Source organism: Nematolebias whitei, chromosome 20, assembly GCF_014905685.2.
Source record: "Nematolebias whitei isolate Nwh7 chromosome 20, NemWhi1, whole genome shotgun sequence".
Taxonomy (NCBI): domain Eukaryota; kingdom Metazoa; phylum Chordata; class Actinopteri; order Cyprinodontiformes; family Rivulidae; genus Nematolebias; species Nematolebias whitei.
Window position 1 is genome coordinate 2,446,507 of NC_056517.1, and position 17,750 is coordinate 2,464,256.

The following is a 17,750-nucleotide window of genomic DNA, read 5'->3' on the forward strand; positions in this document are numbered from 1 at the left end:
GTGCAGTGACTGGGGATCGAACCTGGGACTTTCAGGTACCAAGCCGGCTGCCCTGCCTCTATATATATACATATTAAACCCTACAACATACGTCCAACCAATAGAGCTACTGCAGAATCGCCCCTGGTCATAGTAACTCTTTTTTTCCTTCTGTGTCTGATCAAAATTAAACATGGCTAAATAATACTGTCATTGGATCAGATTACTATGATTGATATGTGTCAATATACTTTTTTTTTCTGCCCTTGCTGTTTTTGCTGAATGATTTCAGAGAACATATTCTCCTGCTTTTGGTTAACTTTATATATAAAGAAAGCTTGTTCATTAAATTTAGAGTGGAACATCTAACGATGTTGCGCAAAGTACAAGTAATATGATTCCAGCTAAAAAACAAAACAATGAACAGTTGAAGACCTAGCACTCTTTTAAAAAATACCACCTTTAGTAGCAGAGTGCTAAACTAACATGTTCTTGTGTTGACAAATGACGGACCTGCAGCCGTTTTGATCCGAGCTTGAAAGAACATGTGCAGTTTAACACAATATTACAGGATGCTTGCTCAGAGGATGTTGGAGGAATACTTTCAGCTACTCATACATTACATTTTATCTTCATATCTACTTAATTCACCTGGTTATATTCAATAGTGTGTTCACTAATGTTCCACAATTGGACTGGTAATTTTAAATAAAATAGCAAATGAAATAAAATGAAATAGTTTTGCGCTGTTATAGATATACATTCACTGATAACTTTATAAAACTACTATTAAGATATTTTTGTAAGAAATGTTGCATAAGAAATTTTGCTAACAAACTTGGTTGTCTCCTTAAGCTCATGTCAACATTTTAGGCAATGATCTTAAACAAGTAGTGCTTGTATTACGTTTTGGACACCAGTCTCAGCTACTAGCACACCAAATAAAAAAAGGCAACTAAATAAATAATAATATAAAATGTCTGAAATGTAGTCGTTGTGTGTTTTCTAACATCATTCGGGTGTAGTAGCTATATCAGGTCATAGATGCACTTTTCAGTTTTATTAAAACAAGCCTAGTGGTTTATTAAATATGTTGCTAACAGACAGAAACACAAAGACAAAAACTCTATTCTCATGTCTTTTGCCTTTCAGTGGCAGGTAATGATTAAAGGGTATTATATACATATTTATTATTTCTTTGAGTTGTTCTAATGTGTCATTAGTCTGTAATAAACCAGTACTGCACGGTAGGTTTAAACGTTTTCTATACTCCCAAAGATGTAAGGTAACACATTTGTACACAATATATTAATTCATGTTTTTTTTCTTTTAAAAGTTGTGAATCTGATTTTTTTTTGTTTTTCCTTTGAAAATGTTGGATGCCTTCAATAAGCAGCATCATGCTACACAGCAGCGCCAACACAAAGAGAGGAGCGTTCAAGTTCCTTGACAATCGTTCATTCTTCAACTAAAATATTCTCAATAATAAACACACAAGCTCAGAACGAGCTCACATCCTCTCAGAAATCTTGTCCTTAAAATCACATCCATGTTTTGCCCCTCTATCCACCCGAGCGTTTCAATAACCCACATAGCAAATACCGTCCTTGGCATTCAGGAGACCTCTGCCGTGTCCTGTTTGGGTCTGACTGTCTCTGTGCATACTAATGACCCCTTGAACATCTGTCTCACTTAGTCCCAGCACTGATAGCATAAAGGTGGGGGCGGCTGCTGATTTTTCATGGCTGGCTGGCTTGATAAAGTCGTGCGTTGGGTTTGAACACGTGAGGCAGTTTATTAGTGCACAGATGAATAGCTGTGACCCTGACACACCTCTTTCCAGAGCCCTTGCAACTGGGAGGTCTAAAGACACCAGTTATGAATTCCAAATTGAGTTTTATTTGTCATATAGGCAATTGGGTTTTGATATACCCTTGATTGCTCCTGTGTATTAATTTGAGGTTTAATAATTGAGGATTGATTTCAGCTCACATGCAATACTTCCATAAGCTTTGTTTGTATTCATGCCGACAACCTTATTTATATTACTTGAAAGGAATGGAGAGCAATGGAGCAAATACTTAATTGGAAAGACTGTGACAATCTAAACGTTCAATATTTCTGCTCCCCATTAAAAAATGGCAAATGACATTACTTATTGTGAATGCCCAATGAGCCCGACCAAACAAATAACATTCAAGCTAAAACAACAAAAAAGAACCCATGAATACAAGCATCACATTAAGACAGTTTGGTTATTTACCTTTTGTAATTTTTTACATCTAATTTATTAGTTTGTGTGTGTGTTTGTTGTGTGTATATATCATGTGTGTGGTGAAGACATGATGATCACTGGTATAAATATACTGACCCAATGAAGCTCAGATAAATGGGTTGGTCTTTTATGTACTTACATCTAATCTGTTGTGAATTTAGTTTTATATAAAATGAATTAACGAAGAAAGAAAAAAAAACTTTTTCTAACAACTGCCTAGACTGGATACAGTTTATAGTGTTGTTTAAGTGCAAGTAAAACGACACCCCAAACATGTTATATTGGTGTAGTATATCATAATAACTAAAACTTAACCTTTATATTTTAGCACAATCTTTTGGCTGTTGTTGTTTTCTGTTTTCTCAACCAAACATCTGCATTAATGCAAATAATGTGGTGATAAAATACTGCAATTTTAGATTTTTTTTTTTTTTTTTTTTTTTTTGCCAGGCAAACACAATTGTTAATATTCAGTAAATACATGACTACATACATATGTTTGTATTTTGTATCTGCAGATGCCACAGCAGCTATGCAATGCAGTGATGTAACAGAATGAGTAAAACAAATAATTTATATTGAGATGCTGAGCATCAACTGAACTGAGATCATCAGAGCAGCCCAAGTGGAGCTCACATCCACTGTCAGCCCTCGTAACATCACTTTACCACACATCCTATTGCTATGGAACTTGGCCGGTTCTAATATTATATGATAATCTTTAATACAACATTTTATTGTGTCTATGACCGCTAAGAAGTTTGGCATATGCAACAAATTTGAGCCAAACTTTTAGCTGCTTACACAGACCAAACAAAAAATGAACATGAACTATTCAGAACAAAAGTTAGTAGGAGGGACTCTCCTCTATACAGTAATATATACTACAACACTACTACTAAAATATCTGCTTCACTTCATTCAAAATACTAATGAAAGTGTGCATTTTCAGTTACAACAGCCATCAGCTTAGGAACATATAAATGCCAAGAAATAAGTCTGCAACAACGCAAACTGAGCAAGAGTTGCTTTTTTTCCTAAAATCACTTTAAAATGGAAAGCAGCCTGGCTAGCAAGTAGCATGATTAGCTGGGCTGTTTTCCTCTTGTTTCATTATCTTTGTTGTGTTTCTTAAAGACTGATTTTGCAACTTATTTGATAAAAAAATGTGAACTATGTGACAGAACATCACTTCAAACATGAACTTCTGTTTTAAGTCTTTATGATGTAAAATAGACTCAAAGGCAGAAATTATTGGGAGCAGGTGGGGTGGGGATATAAACAGGGAGATTTATTAAAAGCAGATTGTATAGATTAATAATAATACACATAATAATAACTGGTAGTTGAGTTTGACCCTGTGACAGGCAGAGTTACCACTATACTAATGAGAAGCTGTCACATGTCACACGTGCTTACTGGAAGCTATTTATTCATGGCATCTCCACTGCTTCAGTCCTCAGCCTCCCACACATCTGCATTGTCTTTTGCAGGTGTGCAATGGAGTAAACCACTCTTAGGCTAATGGGGAGGGGAACATATTTTTCAAAGACATACATGCAATGTTTCACCTACATAAACAGTTCACATGCTTCTGTTTCTACATAGACTAAAAGTATAATTTCCTCAAATTATTTCTTGGAGGCTAAATGCGTTTTTCCCCAATTTAGGGAATCCAGAACAATCTAAACATAGGCTCAACTTACCAACTTCAGACATCTCTGGGACACTGGCAAAGTAGATTTCCCTTGCAAATTTTGGTGCGTTGTCGTTGATGTCATGAATTTTGATGTTGAATTCAGTGTCGGGCTCCAGTTCTGCATTGGTGTTCCTGTCCAGAACCTTGGCATGGAGCATGTACATGGCTTTCTCCTCTCGATCCAGCCTCTTCGTGGCATGAATGTCTCCAGACTTCTCGTCAATTAGGAACAGGGTGCCTGCCCCGTCTCCGGTCAGGACGTACTTCACAGTGCCATCACCTTTATCCATGTTAGAGTGCAGCTGAAAAATAAGAGATATACAAACACATTTAGAGCTAATGTGCAATTTATTTTCTTTACATTTTTTCCCCTTTTATAAATTATTGAAACATATTTCAGTTATGATTTACTGACTAATTTAATTCAAATGTCCTTTCACATTTTCACTACAGTCTATAAGAGCCCTTATAAATGCTGAAATAATGATGCAAGTCCACTGAGGGATTTGTCTCAGTCACTGAGTCTCTGTGGCTCGACACCCACACTGTCAAGTGTGACATAACCCATAACTCAAGGTCAAATTAATCTTAGATTTTTCTTCCAGATTGTGCCTTTGAAAAATGATGAGAATCTGACCTACAGCAACAACTGCTAAAATTAGTCACCTCTGACCTATCCATCACCTTGAAGAGCCTCGTGGAGTCGCAGAGGAGTAATGGCGGCATGCTGTGACAGACGTTTGATTCAAGCTCATTACTGTTCTGGATCTGTCAGCAGATATATTTAGAGCACCATCTCATGGGTTCACATTTTAAATGACGAGAAGTTAGGGACGCACTGTGCACCTCGGTAGCTCATTAATATTAATGCCCACTTGCTGTGAGGGAAGTAATTATTTTTCCTGCATTTGGAAGACTGATGCCAACAGCACAACTTTGGATGGGAATCAGAAATGAATTGCCTGAACGGTGACTGTTCTCAGGAAGAATTAAAGAACGGGGACGCTCATCGAAACAAGACACTGTCAAGTTCACCTGAGCTATACGCACAGGGTTTGGCATCATATTTGAAGACATTTTCATGCAACTGAAGCCCATTATCTGAAGTCTATTAAAGAAGGATATCAGTGAGCGTGGATGTTTACTATTCATTGTTTGTGAATTTGAATTCTCTCTTGAGGACTGGGCCAGTGAACCAAAGCTTTAAGTCATGTAGTGAATGGGAAAGCTTCTGCTGCTACTGTCATTAAATGATGGGATCATTTTTGGCAAGTTGGAGAGTATTTACATGATTTTTTGCACCCAAATAGGCATCTAACCCTGGATGTGATGATTGTTTGAATGTGAAGAGGCATGCAGGCATGGCAAATTAGTTTAAGCTATAAATGCTTAGTTTGCAACATGCTTGCTAATGCTAAACCTTTCTCCCTATACAAATACATGATACATAAATAAATAAACAAAACATCTCATGACACACTGGCTGTATTATTTTTACATGAATTTAAATGGAACTCCTAATGTAATTAAGTGCATGTACATCCACAACAAGATGGCCATCTGAACCAGTTTTTAGCTACATGTGTGTGTTAGTAGATTAACATCATTGACAACATTGACGCACACAGATTGTGAAACTGCTTTGTGCTAAACTTTGATATTAACTGTTGGCGTTAACCCTGGTTGTTTTGGACTTAACTGCATGAACCCCTGGACATATTTTACAGAAACACTCAGAAAGTAATCACAATGGTAAACGGTAAATGGACTGTCCTTATATAGCACCTTTATATCTTATCAAGATACTCAAAGTACTTTACAACAATCTGTGCCTCATTTACCCATTCATAGAGCTCTCTACTAGATCTCTACAAGCTAAATGAACAAATCATTCTAAAGAGACTAATCAGAGCTTTATCACATTCATACACCGATGGGACACACATCAGAGGCTCTGAGGGGTTCAGTGTCTTGCTCAGGGACACTTGGGCATGTGGCTGCTGGTGGATTGGAACCCCCAACTCTTGCATTGGAGGACGGCTGCTCTAACCGCTCAGCCACACTAATTCTAGATCCACATTAACTATTGATTAACTTATGGAATCACCCTAAGTCAAGTCACTGAAATTTGCCAACCAACAACGACTCTAACTCCAGATTTAAATATATTGTGCTGATTTGTTCTGGGAGAAGCTGAGCATCTTCCACAACACATAATTCAAGAACAAACACATCTGACGAGACCTTACATGAGATTGCACCTATGTGATGTCATTTACAGTGTTTGACCAAAACAGCTGTATCTTCTGTCCTTCTAATTATTACATAATATTAAGGCTCTTTGTGCAAAATGGCTGCAAAGACCAGTCCATCTTTATGCTAACTCTAGCTGTTCACAAATCACTAATGCAGCTAGTAACTTTCTGCACAGATGTCAGCGTTCAGAAATGAAACTAGCATCATAGAACCAAAAGAGGCAAGAAGTAGAGCTCAACTGCATTACTACAAAACACAACCCGTTGAATGGATGACTGAGGTCTTCCGTGTATCGGTAACAAAACATGACAAATAACTACATTTAACAGTTCTCTTTGTGGGTAACTGGTTTTATTTTATTCTTTATTAAAAGCAAAGTTGCTGCAGAACATCATTGATCTGCTCTCAGTAATACATGTTTCAAACCTTTATTCTCACAACCTGATGGCCGCGCAGACCATATGTCTTCACTAAATCACATTACTGAGCCACAAAGTCCGCTTGTGGTTTCACGTGATGACAGTTTTGGTTATGACCTCCCTTTGCAGCAAAACAGAGTATCAGGGTGGGTTACCTTCAACCAACAACCCCACCTTGGTTCATTCAGATATCACACTGGACAGCCAGCAATTATTATCTGACATGCAGCAAAGTTAACTCAGGTCCTCTGGATGGTTTGTTTGTGTTGAAACATTTTGTGTTTCATCCAAAAGACTTCATCAGTCCAAGGGGCCACAACAAACTCAGTCCCATAAGTAGCACACTTGCATAGTGGACCAACCAGTTTGATGGTGATAAGATATTTTTCTCTCCCCCATTTACTCGTTGGCTCCTCGGACTGATGAAGTCGTTTGGATGAAAGACAAAATGTTTCAACACAAAGAAACAGTCCAGAGGACCTTTGTTGGATTTTTTTTTTTATTTTACTTGGATTATTGAGCATGAACTTTGATTATCTGACATGATTATTTGATCCAGCGGTTACATTTATCGTGGCCTCTTGATGGTGCCTCCGGTGCAGCAGTGTTATTTTTGGAGCAGGAGCGATGCACTGAAGGTAACAATGAACTGAAATATCAGTCCCATTACGTTGGTATTGATACTGCCCAACACTAACATTAGCATCATATGTTGATCTAGATTCCCAGTCATCCAGGACACAGACAATAAAAATATAAAAAAATATATAAAGTCAAAGCAACTGGAGTTTTGATCTGTTGCTGAAAATATACAGAGTTCCAACATTTAAACTTTGGTAACATTATTATTGATACTCAAATAAATCTGCTTACTTGTAACTCACTGGTGTAAGAACAGGATGAAATGTGCCACGACCCGTCAGACTACAGTCACATAGAAAAACTTTGGATGTGTCAGTTTTAGTACCACATATGAAAAAATAAAAAATAAAAAAATATATATAGGTTGGATTTGAAAAAATGGATTTGTCAGACTGTGATGAAGAAATCAGATATGGGGCAAAATCAATCTGATTAGGGCTGCATGTGCCTGCATGTGCACATTGCTCTAAGCTGCTGCTGGTGTGACACTGGCCTTACTGTGAAACCCAAACATGATATGTGGTGGATAATATACGTTTCTTTAAGGAATGCTAGGTCTGTATGTTTCTTAGTATATGTCTGGTCGTAGAAGTTGGTCTACTAAGCAACACTGAACTCTAAGCAAGACAAAAGTAGATTTAATTAATTCTATTCAAAACTGTGACTGTTCAGACATTTCTAACACCATGATAATTAAACCAGTGCAATTTCAAACCACAGGAGTTTCTTCTTTCTCTTAAGCTGTTGATTAAACTCGTCACTATATTTTTATCATTATCATATTTATCTTTCTAAATTGATAATCATATACGCACAAGAAAAAGAAGAAGAAAAACAGAACAAGCATGAATAATAATAAAAATAAAATAAAACTTCTATCAAAGGAAGCCATACATGACCTATGGAGAAAAACACCTTGCAAGGTAATAGAAGTTTAACAATCTTTATATGGTCTTTAATTATCATATTTACTTTAGTTTTAAATTGGACCTTGGAATTATTTGATTTGCTCTAATGGTTTAATACTTTATCATATAAGCTTTTTCCCCTCAGAGCAATGTAGATTTGTGACAGAGAAGGGGAAACATCTGTGCAAAAGCAAACTACATTATACTAGTGTGAGATCAAATTCTGTTTAGGGGCAGATATAATAAGATGTTTTCTTCTTTCTGCTGCCTTTCATTTTAAATATCTTGTATTTTTTTATATAGTTTATGGAATTGTTTTGTTTTTTAAAATGAATAAACTTCTACCATACCATAAAATTCTGTTTGAACACCAAATGCCTATCATTCCTGCAGGGAATCATTGTCGCCTGCTCTGTTTCATACCAGAGTTCATTGTTTTAGACAGAGCAGTTTTGGTAAACCTTAACAATGGTGTCATGCACAGTCTCGTGCAAAATGGCAAAACATCTCGATATGTGTTTTTAAAGATTTCAGCTATTACCACATCGGATTTTTGCTTGATGTCTGTAAAATAGTTTGAGTTATAGACATTTTTGTGTTGGTTTATTTTCATTTTCTGTGCGCGCCATCTTGAATTTGACTGGCTCCAACATTATACTAATTCTAATCGTGTATCTAATAACTTTCTGAAAATTGTGTTAAAATGCATTTGATGATGATGATGATGATTATTATTGTTGTTGTTTCTTACAAAGTTGACTCCAACAAATAATGCTAGTTTTTGAGCGTTGAGTTCTTGCACAATAAGAAGCACTTGGAGAATGTGTTGGGGTTGACTCTTAGTCATAAACACAGCATTTTTTATGCACAATATCTTTAAACTGTATTTAAATGCAGCCATGTGTTTTATTTTTTGTAAGGTCAGTTGACTGTAGCAGACATCGTGACTTGGGTTAGCTCCAAAACTTATTCAACTGAAGAACTCCATCCAATGATTCTTTTTTAAAAGCTTTCATGAAACATGTTCAGTGGTTCACAACATTTTTAGATATACGAGTTAACTCAAAAATCCATACTCTTTACCCACTTCTTCCATTTTGTGTCATGGGGGTCACTGGTGCCCATGCCCCAGACATCACTGTGCAAGGGGCAGGGGACACCCTGGACATGTCTCAAGTCCATCAAAAGGACACATAGAGACAAATGAGACAAACAAACATTCACTCGCTCACTCACACCTAGAGCTACTGTATATTAGAGTTACCAATGAGCCAAACATCTGTTTTTGGTCTGTGGGAGGAAACTGGTGGATCCAGAAAAAACCCCACGAATGCACAGAGAGAACATGCAAGCTCCACTCAGAATGGTTCCCCAATCGGGATTCAATCCGGCAGCCTTATCATTGAGAGACGGCACCTCTACCACCTGCACCACCGTGCAGCCCAACTCAAAAATCATTAATGGCAATATCTAAGAGACACTCTGTTAGCACTCAGAGTGTTAGTGTTTCATTTCAACTACTGCCACACCATTTTAGTTTTAGTGAACTGTAGTTCTGTTTAACATTTATGAAGATTTAGCTATTTTCATGTGCATTCAAGTCGGTTGGCTGTGGCAGCCATCTTGAATCAGGTTGACTTCTAAAGTTCATCATTTATACATTCAACAATTACTATCTAAAATTTCATTCAAATTTGTTTTTGGTTTGTGATTTTTTTATTATTATTATTAGAAAGATATGTGAAACACACACACACACACACACATGTGCATTAAAAAATATTACTTTCCACCTTTGCTGTTCAGCAGCAGTCGGTAATTGTACTGCTACCATTCAGCTTGTCAGTCATCTTCTTCATCTGCCTGCAACATGGAGTTTTGATTTATCTTCTTTTTTTGTGGATAAACAAATACATCGTCTTAACTCTCATTTTATTGCAGCACATGCATTCACCCAATACGAGAGTTTGTTTGACTTTATTATTCTCTAAGAGATTCAATAAATTTCAAAGTGTGTTAAAGTCTATAGCTAGGGAATAAATCTTGATCATTTTGTACAGCTTGAGGAAAAAAAAAGAAAATCTAGGTACTTTTGGGAGCTGTGGCACAGAGTGTTTCCACACACTGCCCCTTACAAAATCAAATGTTAGCACTTCCACACTATATTTGCAGAGACTTAGTGGCTCGTTGTTCAAGGCCTCGCAGCACAAACACAGTCTTTTCAAGGCCTTACAACAGAAGCACAGAAGAGAGCCTTGATGAGTTAAATCACTTTGCACAAACACTGAGGAATTGTCAGTAAAGCAGCAAAATCATTGGCAATTCTTGTCAGGTCTCTAGTAAGCATCGCTCGGTGCTGCAGAGAGGAGATAGCAAAATAGAGCACAGAATGGATACAGAATAATTACTCTTTCTGCTCTCTCCTTGCATCTTTTGAGACTTAGGCTATGATTCTTTACCATCACAGCATCATATTATAATGTCAAATATGCAAGGTACATATAGTTGACAGTACCTATACCTTATATTTTTCATTACTTACACAAACATTTATGCAGAGAGGTCTCGATCGAGGCCTTTTAAAATTCTCAAGGATGCTTATTGTCCAAATATTAACACAACAAAGTGAACTACCTTGAATATTTTAATTCAGGGCAGCAGATTTTGTTTACAAGGCACAGCACAATGCAGTGTAGCAAGAATGTAATAGGATTTAGCTCACTTCAAACACACCACTTGGATGCCCCTGAATCCAAAGTTTGCGGTTGTATTGCTCAGCATTGCAAGTGTTCACACTTCACAGCCCTGCTTAAGAAGTAGGGCACTGCAGCTGCAGACGACGAGCGCTCACACTCACTAACAGCCCATTTAAAGAAAGTTGAAATGAGACGTGAGGTTTTAGCATTCACGTTCTGCTGTACTTTTTATGCACAGGACATCGGTTGAACAAATTAGAGGCTTTTCATTTTTAAATTCATTGACAATTCTTCTTGAACATGGGTTAAGTGTTGAAAAAACACATAATGAATTATGTCCTAATTGTCTCTGTCATTATGTGAGGTATCTCTGAGCAGTAGTATTTTAAGCCTTAAAACAGCCTGTCCTTTGAACACTGCGATAAGCGTTACAAGCTGCAGTTATTGTAGCGCAGCAGCGCTCCGTGTTCTTTCTGTTCAGCAAAGGGCTATAAAAGAGTGACAGTTCTTTACATCTTGTTTCATTGCCATAATCAAGAAATCAACTTCAAGTGACATTTAGCGAGTGTGCATGGGCTGATTGGAGAGGTTTGATTGAATGCGAAATAAACAAGGTTTCCCACAGTGCACTGCAAAAAAAGACTATTAAATGATCTTTATGTGGAAGACCATCAATGCTTGATAGCTTAGTGGTTGGCATAAGAGTCATTCTTTATTTCTTACGTTCTTTCTTTCTTTTTCTTTTTTCTTTCTTTCTTGTCAGTTATTATATAATTAGACAGTGTATAATTTATGTCCTCATTTTTTGTCAATAAGTAGTCATTGTAAAGTGTTGGGCCTATACAAAAAACTTGAATGTAATATTCAAATGACTGAAATGAATATGCTGAATACATCCCCATTAATTATCTTAAAATGTGCATATTTAATAGAAGACTAGTTTATTTCAGGTGCGTTTTTAAATTATTATTATTTAATAAAAACACCCACAATGTTTGGATAAAAACAGTAATGTGAATGTAATTGCAGATCTATCTTCTTCTCTTCACTGGTAGTCTTCATACTCCTTGAACCTCCTTGTTGTATTTAACAATACTTAGCTTACATAGCATTCTTCTGGACCAACTGTATCACCGCTTAGGTATTACTGGTATAATATACTCTTGTTCCAGGCCTAAGTATGTCTACTAATGAGTTGCAACTGTTGGTGACCAACTGCAAAAGGGGTTTGCCCTGGACTTCAAAGGTTCTGAATTTTCTTATGTGAGTTGCAAGGACTGCCATTTGAAGAAAAAAAGATGAATGCGTGATGTAGTTTCTCTTCAAAACAGTCACAATGTTGACACAAGCACCTGGAACCCATCAACCCATCTCAATATATAGTTTTGGTTTAATTTTTAGTAACTCTTAGAAAAAGTGTAGGCTGTTGTCTATAGCCTATAGGTGGTCAGCTCATTTTACCAGTGGATGGTGTAAATGTGTCATTCAGTGTGAACCCCTTGAAAACACTCTATTGTTCCTCATACATCTGTGTCTGCAACTAATTCCTACCAGTCACAGTTAATGAGAGCCTAACTTTAACCATCCACCAGAAAGCAATTTGTAACAATTAACACTTTTTTTCCTTCAGCTCTAGTCAATTAAGGAGTATCTTAAAGCATTTTCTTTCATCAACCAGTCCTCTCTGGTAGGGCATCTAGTGTAGATCTCTACTAATTGATTTAAATTTAACAACAGCAAACTGAACTCTTGGTTGTGGCCTTATGTGCACTACTTTGACAATACAGTACTTCTGGATAAAGAAAAATCTGTTCTTCCTCTGAGGTTAGCAGCCTCATGCTGGACCCTATTCTACTCATGGAGGTGTTGCAAAAATACATATTAATACATATATATATATTTTTCAATCCAAAAAAAAAAAGTTAGTACTCTCACTTCTTAATTCAGTGGCAGAGACTCTCATATGACCTCATATCTTGAATTCTGTTCTGAAGTCTTGTTTTGGGGTAGCTGGCAAAACCCTGAATGTCTCCATTACGTATATCATAACCCTTCATACCATGGTTCTTGCACTTTTACTCAAGTTCACTGACTTTTAATTTATTCAATTCAAATCAGTTTATTCATACTGTGTATTGCCAAGTCCCAACATAAGTCACCTCAGGGCTCTGAACAGAAACATTCATATATATTTAAAACATAATTTAATACTATTTATCTGAGGAGCAGACTGCTTTGAATTTAACGCCTTCTCAGAACGCTCATCTTGAGAAAGCACAGAGGCGACAGTGGAAAGGAAAACCTCCCACATGAGGAGGAAACCTTTAACAGAACCAGGCTCAGGACAAGAGGACCATCTGCTTCAACCGGCTGGGTTTGAGAGGAAAGGAAGGAGGAACAGATACACAACGGCAGGTTGAGAATCACATGTTAAGATAGAAATAGTATCAAATGAAATCTATTCAATTTTAACAATTCAATTAAGGAAATTAGGTCGATAGCAGAATAACAAGCCGACCCTAATTATAGGATTTATCAAAAAGGAAAGTCTTAAAACTGGACAATGTGTCAGCCTCATGGACAGAAACTGGAAGTTGGTTCCACAAGAGAGGAGCCTGAGAACTGAAAGATCTTCCTCCCATTCTGCTTTTGGAAACTCTAGGAACCACAAGTAAACCTGCAGTCTGAGAGTGAAGTGCTCTGTTAGGAAAATATGGAACAAGATCTCAAATATAAGATGGAGCTAGGTTGTTTAGAGCTTTGTAGGTTAGAAGTAAGTTTTTGAATTCAGTTCTGGATCTGACAGGGAGCCAACGGAGAGAAGCTAAAACTGGAGAGAGATGATCTCTCCCAGTAACTCCAGTTAAGACTCTGGCAGCAGCATTTTGGATCAACTGAAGACGTTTTAAAGAAGTATTTGTACACCCAGATAATAAACCATTGCAATAGTCCAGTCTAGACGTGACAAATGCATGGACCAGTTAGTTACAGTGTGGATTGCTACTTAATTTATATTCATACTTACAAATCATACTGGTCTTGTCCATTAGTATTTTTGTTATATTTCATTACTACTCCACATTCTGGAACTTCAAGTTTTCTGACACTTTCTTGTTTTTCATTCAAAACACAAACATGTAGACTTTAAGTGGCAAATTCGTTGCAGTCCCTCTCCTATGAGTATGCATCAAGACATCTTAAACATAACGTTTTAATGTTATATACAGTAAATCATATTCACCAGAGCTTACCGCTTAACAAAACCACTGTTCTTTCATAGTATCTGGATATGACTTGCGTTTATTTTTGTCCTTTATATATATATTTAAAAAAAAAAATTATTTGAGTTCATGGAAGATTTTATACAAGACCAATATCACAATGTTTATTTTATTTTATTTTATTTTTTTCCACAAGATACCAAACATATCAAAGGACATTTGTAAACATGGTTAAGTAAAAAAAAAAAAAAAGGAGATTCAATAAAAACTGGTCAAATAATTGGATTGTTACCATGACAAATGATTTGAGTCAATCATTGGAGTAAATATCATTGGATTTAGATACAAGAGATTCTGAACGTCTTTGTATTTTAGTCACATATATTTAGCTTGGTGCAAGAAAACATAGTCTCTGTGATTTTGACCTTGCAAATGACCATTCTAAATTAATCATTATTGCACAAACATTAATGTTCAAACATTCAAACATAAATATCAACGTTCTGAGGAGAAATGACAATATGTCCATGTGCCAGATGGATTATAGCTGGTTGTAGAAGTTTTCTAATGTGTGACTGTCCTGGAAATAAATAAATAAATAAATACACTTAATACACCAGGCAGCACGGTGGAGCAACTGGTAGAGCTGCTGCCTCTCAGCGAGCAGGTCCTTGGTTCAAACCCCGGTCCAGGGGCCTTTCTGGGTGGAATTTGCATGTTCTCTCCGTGCATGCGTGTGTTTTCTCCGGGTGCTCCGGTTTCCTCCCACAGACCAAAAACATGCATGTTAGGCTGATTGGTAACTCTAAATTGTCCCTAGGTGTGAGTGAGAGTGAATGGTTGTTTGTCTCGTTTGTCTCTATGTGGCCCTGTGATGGACTTGCGACCGTCCCGGGTGTACCCCGCCCATCGCACAGTGATTGTTGGACATGGGCACCGGCGACCCCCGTGACCCAAAATGGAATAAGCGGGTAAAGATAATGGATGGATGGATGGACTTACTACACCAAACTTCTAGCATAATATCTCTCCATCCATCTATTTTCTTCCGCTTATCTGGGGTCAGGTCGCGTGGGTAGCAGCCTAAGTAGGGAGGCCCAGACTTCCCTCTCCCCAGCCATTTGGGCCAGCTCTTCCGGGGAATCCCAAGGTGTTCCCAGGCCAGCCGAGAAACATATTCCCTCCAGCGTGTCCTGGGTCTTCCTCTGGGCCTCCTTCCAGTGGGACGTGTCCGGAAAACCTCACCAGGGAGGCGTCCAGAAGGCATCCTAAACAGATGCCCAAGCCACTTCAACTGGCTCCTCTCAACGTGGAGAAGCAGCGGCTCTACTCTGAGTCCCTCCCGGATGATCGAGCTTCTCACCCTGTCTCTAAGGGAGAGCCCAGACACCCTGCGGAGAAAACTCATTTTGGCCGCTTGTATCCGAGATCTCATTCTTTCGGTCACAACCCAAAGCTCGTGACCATAGATGAGGGTAGGAACGTAGATCGATCGGTAAATTGAGAGCTTCACCTTTTGACTCAGCTCTCTCTTCACCACGACAGACCTGTACAGCGCCTGCTTCACTGCTGATGTTGCACCTACCCGCCTATCGATCTCACGCTCCATTTTTCCCTCATTTGTGAACAAGACCCCAACATACTTAAACTCCTCTACTTGGGGTAGGACCTCCTCCCTGACCTGGAGAGGGCACTCTACCCTTTTCCGGCTCAAGACCATGGCCTCGGATTTGGAGGAACTGATCTTCATTCCGGCCGCGTCGCATTCGGCTGCGAACCGCTCCAGCGAAAGCTGTAGATCATGATCTGATGAAGCCAATAAGACCACATCATCTGCAAAATGCAGAGACGCAATCCTAAGGCCACCAAAACAGATCCCCTCAACACCTTGGCTGCGCCTAGAAATTCTGTCCATAAAAGTTATGAACAGAATCGGTGACAAAGGGCAACCTTGGCGGAGTCCAACTCTCACCGGGAACAAGCCCGACTTACTGCCGGCGATGCGGACCAGGCTCTGACACCAGTCATACAGGGACCTAACAGCCTGTATCAAAGGGCCCGGTACCCCATACTCCCAGAGTACCCCCCACAGGATTCCTCGAGAGACGCGGTTGAACGCCTTCTCCAAGTCTAGCATAATATGTTTAATAAAAAAATAAATAAAAAAAACATTTAGACATTGTCTTTATTCTAATTTTGTCTCCAGCTTACCCTGTGTTCATGCTGCTGTTGCATACTTGTTAAACTTGTCTCAATATGTTCATGGTATTTTATATATTCTGAAAACTCTCAAATTAACCCAACAGAAGTCCTGGTGTGTATCACCCCTGCTTATTCCCCTACACCTCACTCCCACAACCACAAGAATATTAATAGAGCCTTGTGATGTTCTCACAGTTTAATGACTTTGGACAAAGGATGAGTGAGGAGCTGATGAATCTTATTGCCATCATGCCACAAAAGTTTGGTGCCAAAAAGCTTCCATTCACTGATGAATAATCAAATAGCTTCATTTACAGTTACCAGCTGCTTTGCTGTATCATCATTTTTTTAAGTAACACTTAATTTCTCTCTTTTTTATTGATGTTTTCAGCATTTTTGCCTCTTTCCATTAACTGTTTGTTGTTCCTTTCTTTTCACCCACACCAGAATGGCGATGCTCGCTGAAGAAGTTGTCATATGTCCCTGTCTCCTCAACCTTTCACAAGACACGTGTTCCCTCCAGAGAATGAGGTGTGCGATGAAAGCAATCCTCCTCTGAGGAAATTGGGTGTTGACAGTCGCCTCATTTCCCTGTGAGTTGATAACGGTGGCGTTCCACATCACACCTGTTTTTATGTTGCACCAGTGAGCTGACAGCAACCACTCTGATCTGAGTAACTGGTGATGAGCAACACTGGCCCAAAACTCTCTAAGAGGAGGGTGCCATGCATAAGCTAAATTTAATTAATTAATTTATTGTTGGTTTCTAAAAGACAATCTTGTTTTTGGGCATGATCCAATATTTTTTTAAATACATTCTTATTGTTACTGCACTGTTTATTTGTGCATCCATGGAGATTTGAATGTTCCAGCTTCACTTGGGTCAAAATGACCCCTGAAGCCTCAGATTTCAGAACTCAGAGCTCAATTTAAAATAACACAGACATGAATGTGCTGAAATTCATGTTCTCATGCATGCTCAATAATCCAGGTAGAGAAATCTAACAAGGTTAAGTCAGGTCCTCTGGATGGATTCTTGTTCTTGGCTGAAATACATGGTTTGCACATACTTACTGTAGAACCTCGTTTATCTTGGGGGGTTCATACCCTGAAGTCCTGGGATAAGTGAAATAATAGTAGGAATAGTAGTAAAGTAGTAAGTAGCAGTTTATTTTAGCATGTGTGTATGCATATATATATATATATATATCCATCCATCCATCCATTTTCTTCCGCTTATCCGAGGTCGGGTCGCGGGGGTAGCAGCCTAAGTAGGGAGGCCCAGACTTCCCTCTCCCCAGCCACTTGGGCCAGCTCTTCCGGGGGAATCCCAAGGCGTTCCCAGGCCAGCCGAGAAACGTAGTCCCTCCAGCGTGTCCTGGGTCTTCCCCTGGGCCTCCTTCCGGTGGGACGTGTCCGGAACACCTCACCAGGGAGGCGTCCAGAAGGCATC

The 17,750-nt window shown here is 38.5% G+C and overlaps 1 protein-coding gene across 1 annotated transcript in view; it reads right to left on the bottom strand.

Annotated features, from left to right (window-relative positions):
* LOC119426796 (cadherin-10) overlaps positions 1–17,750 on the bottom strand; it is a 67,573-nt gene that overhangs the window by 8,845 nt on the left and 40,978 nt on the right. Inside the window, exon 2 of the mRNA XM_037694377.1 lies at positions 3,961–4,255. Coding sequence (XP_037550305.1) covers positions 3,961–4,255 — 295 coding nt within the window. The remainder of the gene's footprint in view (positions 1–3,960; positions 4,256–17,750) is intronic.